This window comes from Parus major, chromosome 13 (genome assembly GCF_001522545.3).
Source record: "Parus major isolate Abel chromosome 13, Parus_major1.1, whole genome shotgun sequence".
NCBI classification, from domain to species: domain Eukaryota; kingdom Metazoa; phylum Chordata; class Aves; order Passeriformes; family Paridae; genus Parus; species Parus major.
This window is the reverse complement of record NC_031782.1, coordinates 13,687,364-13,701,206: the sequence shown is the minus strand read 5'-3', so window position 1 is coordinate 13,701,206 and position 13,843 is coordinate 13,687,364. Positions and strand designations below refer to the sequence as shown.

The 13,843-nt window shown below is 42.9% G+C and overlaps 1 protein-coding gene across 2 annotated transcripts in view; it reads right to left on the bottom strand.

Moving 5' to 3' along the window:
• The window catches only part of WWC1 (WW and C2 domain containing 1), a 66,805-nt gene that overhangs the window by 10,476 nt on the left and 42,486 nt on the right, over positions 1-13,843 (bottom strand). The window contains exons 9-12 of one of the 2 annotated variants that reach the window (XM_015641916.1): positions 9,699-9,941; positions 8,183-8,272; positions 5,355-5,893; positions 1,187-1,295 (exon numbers count right to left, since the gene is read on the bottom strand). In XM_015641916.1, coding sequence (XP_015497402.1) covers positions 1,187-1,295; positions 5,355-5,893; positions 8,183-8,272; positions 9,699-9,941 — 981 coding nt within the window. The remainder of the gene's footprint in view (positions 1-1,186; positions 1,296-5,354; positions 5,894-8,182; positions 8,273-9,698; positions 9,942-13,843) is intronic. The other variant, XM_015641917.3, reaches the window with a different exon arrangement.

Genomic DNA, 13,843 nt, shown 5'->3' with positions numbered 1-13,843 from the left:
GTTTTATGCACTGAAAGTCCCCAAAACTACGTTCATTGTTTAGTTGATTCAAGAGGCTATGCTGTAGCACATAAAAACAGGATTAGCATTCTTCTCTTCTAAGTGTTTTCCATATTACTGCTTAGCACTCTCTTGCATTTTGTTACATTCCAGCTGCAGAGGGTGGCTCATCCCACCCTCACTACTTGGACAGGCACCAAAAAGACCCTGCAGGCACCACAGGGGCTGGCAATGTGATAACCCAAACAACACTATCAGAAATGTGAGTGTGCATGGGATGCCTTCTGTGATTGTCCCACTCCCCTCTCCAGAGCTCCCTACCCCACTGAAGGGACACAGGGGCCCTGGGACTCCCAGCTGACTGCCTGAGCCCAGGAGCTCTAGTTTTCAGAACCATTCCATTCCCTTGTCAAAGTGAACTGTGCTGTAAACATAAAAATTACTCATTTATCTAGTGAATTAATGAAGATAACTAATGAATGAGTGGAATCTGAGATGAGTGATATTTCACCTCTACAGTTGTGTTTTGCAACTAACGACCCTATAATTCACCTCAGTGCTAATAAAACAGTAGGAAAACCCACATTAGATGCAGCCAAACCATGTACCACTAAGATCAGTACCTTCCAGTGAACTTTTTGACAAAGCTCCCACAGACAATCCAGAAAGCCAGCAAGAGCAGTGGCTCCCAGCTGTGCCCTTAGTGGAGAAGTCTTGCAGGCATCACATCCTGCTCTTGCTTCAAGCACTCAGGAACTGCATCACTGCACGTGTACATCCATCAGGCAGTTCAAGGTGCTTCTGCTTTCTTCCTTAAACACCCCTAAGTCCCCTCACACTGACTGAGGGCTGTCACTGGCTGAGAGGAGGGGAGTTTTCCACCTGCCAGATGGCTCTGCTCCCCCCACCAAGGCAGCAGCCACAGCTTACCAGCACCTTCACAAACAGGCCAGCTGTTCAAACAGCTCTCTGTGAGATTCCTTTCAGCTGCTTCTATTATGGGAAGCATAGGTCATTTTGATAATCAAATTCAACCTGCTCAGTTTTTTCAGAAGTATTAAGAAACCTGAGATTGAGAAGTTTAGCCATCGAATTACAAAAAAAGCTCATAACCAGCAGTATTCCAGCTGACTTTTGTGCAAAGCTGAGTCATTGGCTTTGTTCTGGAGAGAGATCTGATGTCTACCTTTGTACAGATGCCTCATACACCCCGCTATCTCCAGCAACAGATTCATCAGACACTGCAGCTGACACGCCTGCCACCTTCAGTGCCGTCCCTCCAGCTGTGTTTATACCTGTCAGAAAAGCAGAGGAAAACCAAAAGCAGCTGTTAATGAAAACAAACTGGTTAACCAGCAGCTTTTCTTCTTATCCTCCCCCTGAATTGCATTTTTTTTCCCCAGCCAGGTATTGTTAAGCAACAGCACATTTCTGAAGACAGAGAGGACAGAGGCAGGGCAGGCTGAGTTGAAAGATGGCCTTGAAGTGAGGGAATGTGCCAAACTGCCCTGGAGAACAAAAAGTGCACGGAAAATGGGAATAGACTGTGTGGTGGAGTACAGAGAGGGTTTCATTGCACAGTGAGTGCCCATTTATTCCCTGGGCCCTGCAGCAGTGGCTGAGGTTACACACAGGCTGGGCCCAGTGTGTTACAGCTGCCTGCCCTGGCACCTCCCCGGGCATGGGTCCTTGCTGGAGATGCCAGAAGAGGTTTCCAAAGCCCTGGAAAGGCAGGGCGGTACCCTTGACATGATGAGCAATGCTCAGAAGCAGGACTTCCAAATTCTAGTGAACTTATAAATATGAACCAATAAACAAGCTCCTACTGCAAGACACCCTTAGGCAGGCAGCAATCATCCTGCTCCAGCCACCCAGAGAACAATGGCTGGGCAAGCACTGCTGACCAGGCTCTGGCCAGGAATGGATCATGTGGAGGTGCATATCCCACCTGGAGTGCTAATACCAAGTTTAGCTTCAAGATGGGAACAGAAAAAAAACCACCCCCTAAATCTGAAATGTTTGTCTACACAGGGCAAAAGGCAGGTCCAGAAAGACCAGGTTAACTAGCTGAATGTGGAGAGATTTATAGGATTTAAAAGAGCAGTCATATGCAGGTATACAGGGAAAAGGAGATAGGGAAGAGAAATCAAAGAAGGTGAAGCAAATTTTGTACAGAGGTGTTATCTCACATAAATTTCTTGTGCTTCAAAACAGGGAAAGATTCTCCCTGGAAACCTGCATATTCTGCATCTTTCCACTTGAACATTTCAGTGGAGAGGAGCTGCAGCCAAGAGTCTGGAGAACTCCATCTGCCAATGTGGCTAATGAGTGCTGGGCCATACCCAGCTCCTGGCTCTCATCCTCAGGGATGTGGGAGACCTGCTCCAAGAGTGAGGAGGTGCCAAAGTGTCACCCTGGGAGCAGCTGGAGCCCCACAGTAGCAGAGCACTAAACTCTGCTCCAACAGGCTTTTGTTTTTCAGAAGTGGTCCTTCTTTCCCATAGAGTTAGACAAGCACATGCCCTCAAACCAATATATGGTTTCCAAAGCATATTTTCTTTACTACAAAGCAAGTTTGGGTTTTGGTTGGTTTTCTGGGGTTTGAGTTTGTTTTTTTGGATTTCTCTTGGTGTTGTTTTCTTCACAGTCTCACAAAGCCACTTAAAGAATTAAACCCAGCTTTGAACAAACTGAAGGAAAAGTGTGCAAGGGTTATGGAATACCATAAGGACTTGTAAACCAACTGTAGAGGGTGCTACAAGTAACCCCAATGCTTTGAGACACCTGTGCCATTTTGGGCCCATTTATCCACGCATTTTTTGACACTACCACCAAATGGCATTTCTCATCTTGGTACTCCCATGGAACCACTGGACAGAAATAGTATGTCCAAGACCTTTTCCCCACAGGCCAATCCACATGAATAGAAGTTATCACCTGTAACACAAGTATCAGTCATTAACTGAAACAAATGGATCCATTTAACACTCCATTCCCACTTTAATCCATCCTCCCTCCTGCCATGTGCCAGGGCCAGGCCCCTGCAGTGCTGTGGATCACAGGCCGTGCTAGAGGTTTGTGGGAAGGGTCAAAACTTCTTTCCTCAATGCTCCTTCAATACCTGCTAGTCCATGGTTTTAATAGGAAAATAACTTCTTCCCCACTGGCTGGCTTCCTGAATATGATTCTTGGAGTTTTACACACCAAATGCTGCTCTGGGAATCCTTCTACATGACACTGGCTCACTGGGAAAGGCACTGCAGGTTGGCCTCCACACACCAAACCTCTCTTTCTCCCTCAGTTCCCAAAACCATGGAGTCTTTCCAATCCAGAAAGCCTCATTCTTAACCACCTGCCCCGAGCACCTCAGGGCCAGAGGGGCTGAATACAGAAAGTGCACAACAGTGAAGTGACTTCTCTACAGCAGAGTGCTACAGTGTAAAGGTGAATAAAATGAATGGCTCCCTGACAACAATTCCAGACACCCTTTTCCTTACTGGTTTTGCAAAAGACTTGAAAAGTTCAGCCCTTTCCTGCAGCTAATTAACACAAAATTCAGACTTTCAGTCTTTAGCCTTAAGTGTCTGAAGAGATATCACACTAATAAAAAAGTTGATGAAAGAGTTCAGAACTGACTCAACTCTTCTCCATTTTCCAAGGAGGTGGATGCTATTGGTGTTGTTTCACCTTTTTGTTTTCACTCACATGAAGAATTTGAAGTCTGCTCTGCTCTTCCTGCTACTTGCCTTTCCATGGGCCTTGAAGAGCCATGTCATGCACTGTCCTCACATCCAGACCATTTAATCAGAGAATGCTGGACTCTGCCAGGCTCCACGTTTTGCTGTTCATTTCCCCTAAATCACTCGGGTGTTTCTCAGGTGAGAAAGGCAGCTTTTATTTCAGTTTCAAAGCTAGAGGAGATTCTGCTCTACCAGAAGGCAGCAGCAAAGCTCTCAGATATACTGCTCAGCTCTGCTTCCAGGACATGTGAGTGTGCTTTGCCCAGGACTGACCACCCCAGAGCCAGTCCCCTGCATTTTGGGTGTTACACTGAACCCCCCACCCCCAAAATGCCTGAGGAGTAGAATCTCATCTCGTTATTGCCCTGAAATAAACTACTTATGGTGATTATTTTGTCTGCTGACTGGCTAACAGCAGTAATCACTTAATCTGCTTAACACCTGAGCTTTCACTTTAACAGCCTTGGCAAATCTTGAAGAGCTAAAAAGGTTAAAACTAATCAGCACCCAGTTCTAATAATTAGTGTTTCCTACTCAAATGCATAATACCTCTTGCTTGTAGGAAAATGGTAGCTCAAAGGGGAAGATTTGCACTTGTGTTTTTTATGGTGTTTTAAATAGTGTCAGCATTCTTAATGCAGAAGGTGGTGGTAACATGGTACTGGTTCCTTTTATTCACATGGGCTGTTCAATAATCCCATGAAAAACAGAAACAATCTGTACTGCTGGTTCACAGAACTGTATCTTGCAAGTTTATATTGCCTTTAAAGCTCTTCCTCACTGCAGCTACAAATCCAGTCCTTTCACTCATTGGATTTAACCCAACTGCAGTCACAAGAACTTCAGACAGGCCCTAGCACTGTGCCCTGGTTGTGCCAACTGCTTTCCATCCGCTTCAGCCCCTCCATTCCAAAAAAATGATGAACCCTTCCCACCCACCAACAAACCATATGCATATATATGAGAACATCCACTATCTCTAATGTCTTACTTTATCATGCTTACAATCTAAACACGTTTTTGTTGCTAAGAGACCAAAACAGCAGAATTTGAGCACAGCCTTGACATGTCTGCTCAGATGCAATTAATAAATTCATTGCCACTGATTTACTGGGAACCAGAGCAGGATCTTATGCATACCAAAGTGGTGGGGAAGGATTATTACTACTATAATTTGTTAACTGTTAAGCTATATGAATTTTCCAGCTCTCCTCAAAAGCTTGGTCAAAAAACTTTGGATCAATATGGCACTGTGTCTCCCAGACCCAAAACAATAGATGATATTCTGAATAGTTTAGTGCCAAACCAAAGCAGGAATCCCACCACGACCATTTACATTTGCACATGAAATCCCTGTGATTTGTGTCCACATGCATCTGTCTACAATAAAAACACACAAAAATCAGTCTCCTGCAAGACTTATTATATCAGTATTTTTGTGTACAAATTAAAATACCAACCCTCCCTCCCAAACAAGACAGAAAACAGAGTTGAAAACACTTTTCAACATAAAGACAACAAGATGACAGCTTCTGAAACACTTGCTTCTCAATGCTTTATGAATGACATTAAATATAAATGCATGCAGTGTGTGAAAATCTTTTCATACCATACCTTGACCTAGATGTTTATCTCCTGCCCGAGGCTCTTCCAGTCTACAGTTGCCACTCCCAGTGTTTAGGGTGAGTTCTGACAGATTTGCACTTATCTCTGCATCATCAAAATCCATATGGCTTGAAAAGGCGTCACCAGTCAGAAGTGGGTCTATCACCAGTGGAGAGCAAGGTGGGGATGGAGAAGAGAGAGATGACCTTGGGGACAGTGATGTCATGGATTTGGGAGTACCAGACAAGGACCTCAGAGCCTGCATGCGACTGGTGGTATCTGCTTTTTGAGTTTTTGCTACTTCATCCTCGTGAATGGTGGTGATACAGCCTGATGGCCTAAACCCAGTGGCTCCTTCTAAGAGCAAGTCAAGCTTGTTTTGATATTCTGAGTCCAACTGCTCCAGCTGCTCCAGATGCTCATAGTAGAGATCAGTGAAACTGGCTGAGGTGGACGAATCCTGGCTGGAGGTGGCGAGAGATCCTCTGCTAGATGCAAGAGAACCAGGGCTGCTGCTTGAGGAGAGGGAAAGCATGCTGGTGGAGAGACTGAAGGAAACAAGTCAGAAAACCATGACACTGTACCTTCTGATTTCTCATGAAAACACTGCAATGTCACCACATCTCTAAGCCCACAGGGTGTTGCTTTGTTAGCTCAGGCCACACGCATTAGTCCCCAGAGCAATCCAGAACCACAGTCTACACAGCAGAAATTGTGGGTCACTGCTTGGTAAAACAGTATCAACCATATTCATTTTTTCTACTCACCATATCAGACTCCTAAGAGCCTTTGTTTAGCCAAAACAACTCTAATGAACAGTTTCAAACCAATTAAAATTTGTGCCATCCCCCTCCTCCCGAATCTCTCTGGAAAGTATCTATGGCTCCTGTTAATCTTCAAAGCAGACTGCAAAAACCAGCAAGGCCCATGCAAGAAGATGAAGTTATTGCAATGAACTGTCTGACCATATGGAAATTTTCTTCCATTTGCCTCAATCTTGGACCTGCAGCCAAAAGGCAGTATCACAGCTGCCTGGATCTGGCCCTCAGAGATCACAGCAGCCAGCAGTCCAGAGAGCTGGCAGGATTTATCCATGTAAAAGACTGCTACATGGAATCCAGGGCCAAGAGAGCAAGGGAAAAAGTAGGGGCTGGGCTGTGAAATCAATTCACAAGCTTTATTTATCCCTAGAGTTCTACATTCAGAACATAACTGACAACAAAATTAATTTCAAGCAGGTGCTGAATAGAAGTCTGTTCAGATAAGAAAGTCCAGACACCACAGCACAGTTTTCTGCTCAGGAGACCCAGCAAATATTCCAGTAGTAACTACAATATGTACCAATGTACAATCTCTAGAAATTCCACTTAAACCAACACTCCTGCTCTGCATATTGAAGACTTTGGTCATTATTGACCCTCACTTCAGATAGGGATTAGATATTGAAAAATTTCTGAATATATATAAGTGGCTTAAGTTGCCCTGCTGAAAAACTGTGAGATATTAATAAGCCTAATAATCCCTTATTTATTATTTATAGAGTAAAAGCTGGAAACTATGTTTGTATAATTATTTCCATGACCTTAGGAGAAACAGGCAAGTATGCTGTATTTAGTATAATTTTGGCAGAAAATGTCTTCTGACAGATGTGCTGTGCATCACATTTGTTCAAAAAAAGCTTCTGGTAGATGTTTTTCCATATTGGCAGTATATACACATCTGTTGAAGCCTAATGAATTTACAGCTTTTCAGTGTACTTCACTATTAAAAGGGAGAGGTTTTAAATTAATCTTTTCCCTATCAAAAAACTGGGCTCAACTTCTTTTTGTACATGCCTTTGAATGCCAGACATTTTGCATTATGGGGTTAATAACAAACACTTATTCTTATGAAGGAGCATGCCAAGAATGCTGGGCACACAGTTAGGAAGAAATTAGTTTCACATGCTTCTTGGTCACCTCAAAAGATCCCTAATCAGCTAGGTGAAATGAAAATATGATGCATTTCCACTGCATAAAAGCCTCACAGATAGCTATTCTCCATGCTGGCTTATTTACACGTCAGTCTTGCACTATGATTTCTTTCCAGTCTTTTCGGTGTCATCTTCACAAAATGAAACAGAATCCAAGTGGAGCAGAAGCTACAAACAGAGTAAATTCAGTACACACTGTAGGAAAAAACCTCAACCAAACATAAACCCCACCAAACTTTCTTGCTATCAGAATGATAAAAATATAGTTTTAGCAAAATGATTTGGCCTTAGTGCCTGCAGTCATGCATGCTGGAAACACCAATCCTGTGTTCTTCCAAAAATACAGCCTGAACTAGAAGCCATTCTTCACACCATGTGAACCACAACAGATTCAGGGGTATCTCTATATATTGTCTACATTGCAAGCAACAGCACACTTGGAATTAGAGAAATATGATCATTCACACATTAATGTGTAGTTGCATTAGTAAGATTCAATCCACTTGCTGTCTGCTAAGCTGTCTTTAAGATACTTTATTAATGTAATACTTCAGTAACTCAAACTTTAATGAATAAGTCTCAGTTATCCCTCATCACCTAAATATTGCTGAAATAGAAGGGACTGTGCAAACTCCTGCTGTGAGACAGAGGCACCAGCAGGAGGTTGTTCAGCCCATTGAAAAGCACCATAAACTGACCTATGATCCCAAGGCTTCTCCTTACACTGACTACACAGGAGCCTTAGGTCACTACTGGGACTGAAAGGCCTTTTAGCCCTCAGCTGGGAGCTGGAAGTGTTAGCAGAGGAAGTCAGAGGCACAGTGTGCAGCAAAAGCAACCACAGCTTCTGGAAAGGGTCACCTACCTCTTCAGCTGGGTGTGCAGCATGGCAACCAACCGTGTGGTTTCCTCCAGCTCTCGGACAAGCTGATTTCTTTTACTGCTCAGCTTCAATCTAAGAGAAGATCAAAAAAGACACAAGCTAAAGCAGCATTTACTATGTGAAATAAGGAGTAAAGGAAAAATCTACTTTTTTTTTTGCTGTGAAATCCTACAAAAGTTGATAGGAATACACAGGACTGAATTTGGTCCAGATATGTAGGTGTTTACCAACTTCATAAACTCTTAAAATGCGGAACTCTGTCCTGAAAAAATTCACAAGAGAAAATAATTACAGCTGGTACCATAAAAGCTAATGTTTCTAGGATCAGGCCTCAAAAGAGCTGGGCAGATTTTACTCACTAAACACTACTGCATTCCTAATGTGCTAATAAAACTATAAATGTCCTAATTTCCTTCCACTAAAGCCTATGGATGATTGAGGGTTACCTGATTTAGTTACTAACCATTGCATTACAGATTTTCATTACTGGCTTTAGCAGCATCTCAGCTTTATTTCCCACCTGAACTGGCTTGAGACAAACACACTGCTCACACCCTAACTGAACAGGCCTCTGGACATAAAATCCTTCTCCATAAATGTGTTATGTCTTTGTCACTCTAGAATGTGACCATATTCCCAAAAATCCCAAATGAAGGTCTTTACCTTATGGCAAGACCAGAACCATTTGTCAAACCACAGATACCTCAAGCAGGTAAAAGTGTAATGGCCAAGACATTTACATTTTTTCCAGCATGATAAAACCACAAAAAGCCTATGTAAAAAATTGGTGTCATTTGGACACTGCATTGAAGAAATGAAAACATGGAGCCAAAGAAAGAGTGGATGCAGTGTGCCTACTCCATTTCAAGAGACTGCAGCTACCAGAAACACTGCTGAGCCACCCTCATTAATACATCCAGACTGTAAAACACCTGTAGGCAATGCCTAATGCAGTATTCATCCCCACTGTACATTCCCCTGAGATCTCCTCCTGCAACACAGGTAAAATTAGGGAAGAAAGTTGGCATTTTTTTCAGCTAGTTTAGATTCACAGGATATTCCCTGCAAGCCCCACAGCCCTGTCAAATACCAGATCCTACAGGAATCACATACAAGGATGCTCAGAACAAACAGCAAATTTAAGAAATTTAAAATTCCATCTGCTGACATTTACCAAGGCCCAGACTGCACAGCAACTGCAGTAGAAGCTGCTGTGAGGTGCTGGCTGCATACAGAAATGTTACACTACATTAACACTACACTGGGCTATTTTGAGCATTCTTTACATTCCCATAAAGGATTCATTGTAGGAACAGCAACTTTTCCCCACTAGCACAGTAGAACTTGCACATGGGCTGTTTGGGAGATGAGTTCAGAAGCTTCCTGAGTGTCCTGGGAATGTGAGGGCACTGCTGTGGGCAGTCAGCCAGGGGATGCTGGTGCTTGCTGCCAGTTACCTCTTGCCCAAAAAGGCACTGCTCTGTGCCCACTAACCCACCTCTCAGTGAGAGCTTTGCTCTGAGTGTCTCTAGCAGCCTGAAGGTCCTCCTCCAGGCGCCTCCTCTCTGTCTCCAGTCTCTCCACCTCTCCTCGAGTCCATTTTCTGGGGCTAATAAATCGCATTTCTTTTAAGAGCTCCTCCTTCTCATTAATCAGTATCAGACGATCCCGCTCAGAGTCCAGCACGCCAGGCCAGGCCTCACTGTCAAGTTTAGCCAGTTGGATTTTCAGGTTTGCTATTCTGCAGGGGGAAAAAAAAATGCAGTTATTCCCTGAGGAGTGCCTGATCTTCTGCTCCAGATATGCAGAGGCGCACCATGACCAACCACATCTTCCAGAGCCCTGAGGAAGGCTCTGAGCTCCAGGACAACCACCCTTGTGTGTCCCCCTTACCAGAATGGTGCCAAGTGACAGCACCACTGGGATGTGGACATGCAGAATGGGATTTTAACTCAGGTTTGTTCACAATGGAAAAAGAAGTTTCTAGCTAATATGCAGTGTCCACCAGTCAGGGAATAATACAACAAAAATTCTGGGTGTCAGAAAAGGCAATCAGATGTACTACAGGTGTTTCATATGCATTACAGTGTGATCTCAGAGTAGTTTGTGTGGAGGATATGATGTGATAATTACCTACTCTTTAATCACTTTTATGGAAATAACTGTGTACTCCCCGTATACAATTCAGATAAAGATTAGTGTTTAGTCAAAAGCTTAGAAACTCTTTTTTTGTCTTTACAATGAGGAAGTTAATCATATTTCCATGCTGCTACTGCAAGAACCCACCTGTTGATTCAACAGTAAGCATTCTGGACACATTAAGGAGCTATACTACTCCTGGTGCAGCCTGCACTTGAGGATGTGAGGAGCTGGAGAGGCAATGTGATCCTACCAAAATCCAGAGCTGCTTTCTTGCATCAGAATCAAAGCCTATTTTCATTAGAGGTATCACTCTAGATTTCAGTTGAAAGCCTGTATCACCAGTCCTCCAGCACCACTCCACATCAGCTCAGGGAGGAAGACAGTGACTAAAAGCAACAGCAATATAGATGTAGAATTTTGCAAGAGCTTTGACTGACAGAGGAGGAGAGCACAGCTTGTGGCAGGGAAGGAGGCTGCTCACTCCAAGTGTCTGCCTGTTCCAAATTTCCCAAATATCTGACCTGCTCAGTTAGGTCCACAAATAGTCAGCTCTGCAATGCAAAAGATAGAGAGAAGCAGGATACAGAACCAAGGGCAGTAATGTTGGTCCTCCCAAAGAAAGCTGCTTCATTTGCACTCACTAACCTACAAATCTTCAAGACCTGACAGGCTGATCATGGTAGTTTGAAGAGAAACAACAGTACAGATAAATGAATTAGAATTACCAAGGATCTGTGTTTCTGAACTCACACAATCCAAAATATCAGGTGGGAAGCAGGGAATGGGAAGGCCAGAACTATCTGGGATGAAAAAAAATTGAAAAACTTAGAAGGCAAACAAGTAGAACAAAGTATTTTGCAAGATATTTTCAAAAAAAATTCACCTGACTGAACATCAGAGAGGCAAGGCAAGGCCCCTTCACGTGATGAACTCGGGTTAATCCCACACTTGCGTTTAGCAAATACGTAAGAAATGGAAGTGACATGTAAAATGCATGTCCAATATGTTTCTGTCTTTGAAAAGGGCTTTGTGATCTGGTGACAGACTTACTGGACTTAAATCTGTTACAGCAAATAGTTGCAGGTACTGATCTGGATTCATCTCTCTAGAATTTGGTTTATGCTGCAGAAACACAGACGATGGTGTGTGCTTCCTCCAGCAAACCAGTGCACAGGCAGGCACAGAGCAAATTCAGTGCTAAACAGCAAAATCGAAGTGTGTGGAGTAAGCAGTAAGATGCAGATCTGGGCAGCAGCAGCTAGAAGGCTCCAGAATGGCCTTGAAGAATAAAGCTTTGTCTTCCAGGCTCCAGAGGCCAAGAGGAACTTAAGGCCTGAGAGAGCCTGCGAAGGATTAGGCTCACACACACTGACCTGCCTCCAGCATCACAGGAGACAGACATGAAATCACCTTTCTGAAGGGAAGCATCACTTTCTGTAAACCCATTTCCCACAGCAGGTTGCTCACTCTAATGAAGTTCCATAATTGATAGATATTCAGCTCAACTATTTTTAGGTAGTCTTAAGAGCTGTTTTGTTTTTGAGTGCCTGATTAAGTGCAATACTGTGCTCCAATGAAGAATTAACAGTGGCATTAATTCATAATCCAAGAATTCCTCTGTGCATTTTGAAGGGATATGAGTCTAAGAGGATTGGCTAGCATAAATCTGATCACTTTTGGCATACATTTGCCTGGATATGGCTTTTCCATTGGAATTTGTTCTCTATGCATTTCCGAGTCCAAAAGCTTTGTTAAACTAACCTCCAGTTTTACCTCAGGTACATGATCATTATTTTCCCCCTTTTCAGTTAAAGGAAGTTTTATTATTCTTTTTGCAATAAAACAGCACCATCACAAAAGAAACATGTTGCAAAAGGTCTGCACTGTGCTGAACACTCCAGCCCTTCAGCATTCACTGCCTGAGTCTGAACTGCATCACTGCTGATGATCCAGGCTGGGCTTGCAGTGCTGGCCTCAGGTCACACCACCTCTCTGAATGGCCACCAGAATGAACAAATACAGAGCAAGAAGCTCAAGTTTTATTTAGTTGTTTTCTTTCTACCTAGAAAAGGCAGTTAGATGATTTATTCATCATCATAACAAGACTCTTTAGTTAATTAGGCAAAGTTAGCACCTTCTATTATTATGCAACATAGGCATAGCACATACAATTTTAGTCTCTGGAGATTGTCTAGAGCACATGCATCTCCACAGGAGCACGCACTAAGATGTGTATCTACAACCAGTAATTAACAATCCTGTATCAGATAAGCTTCTGTTCTTGAGCAAAAAAAGCCACAAGTTAAGTGAGAGGTGTGGTTTAAAAACTGACCAGTGAAATACCCACCGTCATTGTAATGTTGCTTAATGTGACATTAAAATATTTCATTTCAGGAGATTAAAAAAACCATATTTCTAAAATCCCTGAGTTACCACCAGTCACACAGAACCCAAGCTGGAATTTTAACTGCTGAAGAAATTAGAACAATGCAGGGTGCAAGTTGTGCTACACAACTGAGTTACTGCTACATGTCTGAAGATGTACAGCAGAATTTAGTTGCATCTCTGATTGCATTCATGCTGCAGCAGCTATCTCCTTGCTGAGAGGTAGCAATGACAGCCTTTTTGACATGATACTCATTCTCAGTTTTGAATACAATTAAGCCAAAGGTTTGTCACTGTAGATGTCTTGGGTCTTTTTTTGGGTCCTATATTATCTGCTCTGGGGATTTGTTGTTTGCCTGAGCTGTGACAGGAGAGGATGCAGTGATGGGGAAGGGAACTGAGTCCTGGCAGTTCTGGTGTGGTGAAGTTCAGTCAAGATATTCACCCACATCTGAGCTTTTAGTCTGGTCCACAGCAATGGTGCAAACAGTGTCTGCCAGAGCCTGCTTTCTAAAGCACCAGCCCTTTACAGATCTAGTAGTTCTAAACTAATTAATATGGGACCATCTTGATTTCAAACCTTAAGTTTTACCTCTCCAGATACTGCAGAGCTAATATAACACATGTATTTCCATCACTCGCTTTCTTCACAGTTTGTGCGTGGGCAAAGTACTTAGCCTTCTATTGTGTTTTTGGAACATTTTAATGCTGCTGTGGGGACAGGAAACACTTCTAACATCACAAGGAAGAATTTTCACAGGAACAGAAGGTTCCTTGTGAGTCACTATATCCATAGTATTGTTCCAGCTTTAAACCAGTCAAGGTATTTGTTTCTGCAGCTCCTACTAAATACTGTGCCAAAACCACGGTGCTCTGATAGCTGGAGATCTTTTCATTTTAGCATCAACTATTCATATGCATTTAGAACCATCTTTCCTCATGGTAATGTTTTTTGAACTTTGAGAAAAACCTATAGATAACCTAGGACAAACATGGGGTGTAAGCAGCAAGTATTCTTTAACTGCAAAGTGTGTATGCCACTCATCATCACTTCAACTACTGTGCTGTCTTCATAAGGTTCTCTCTCTTTATAAAGAGCATATTAAATAAGTTTTC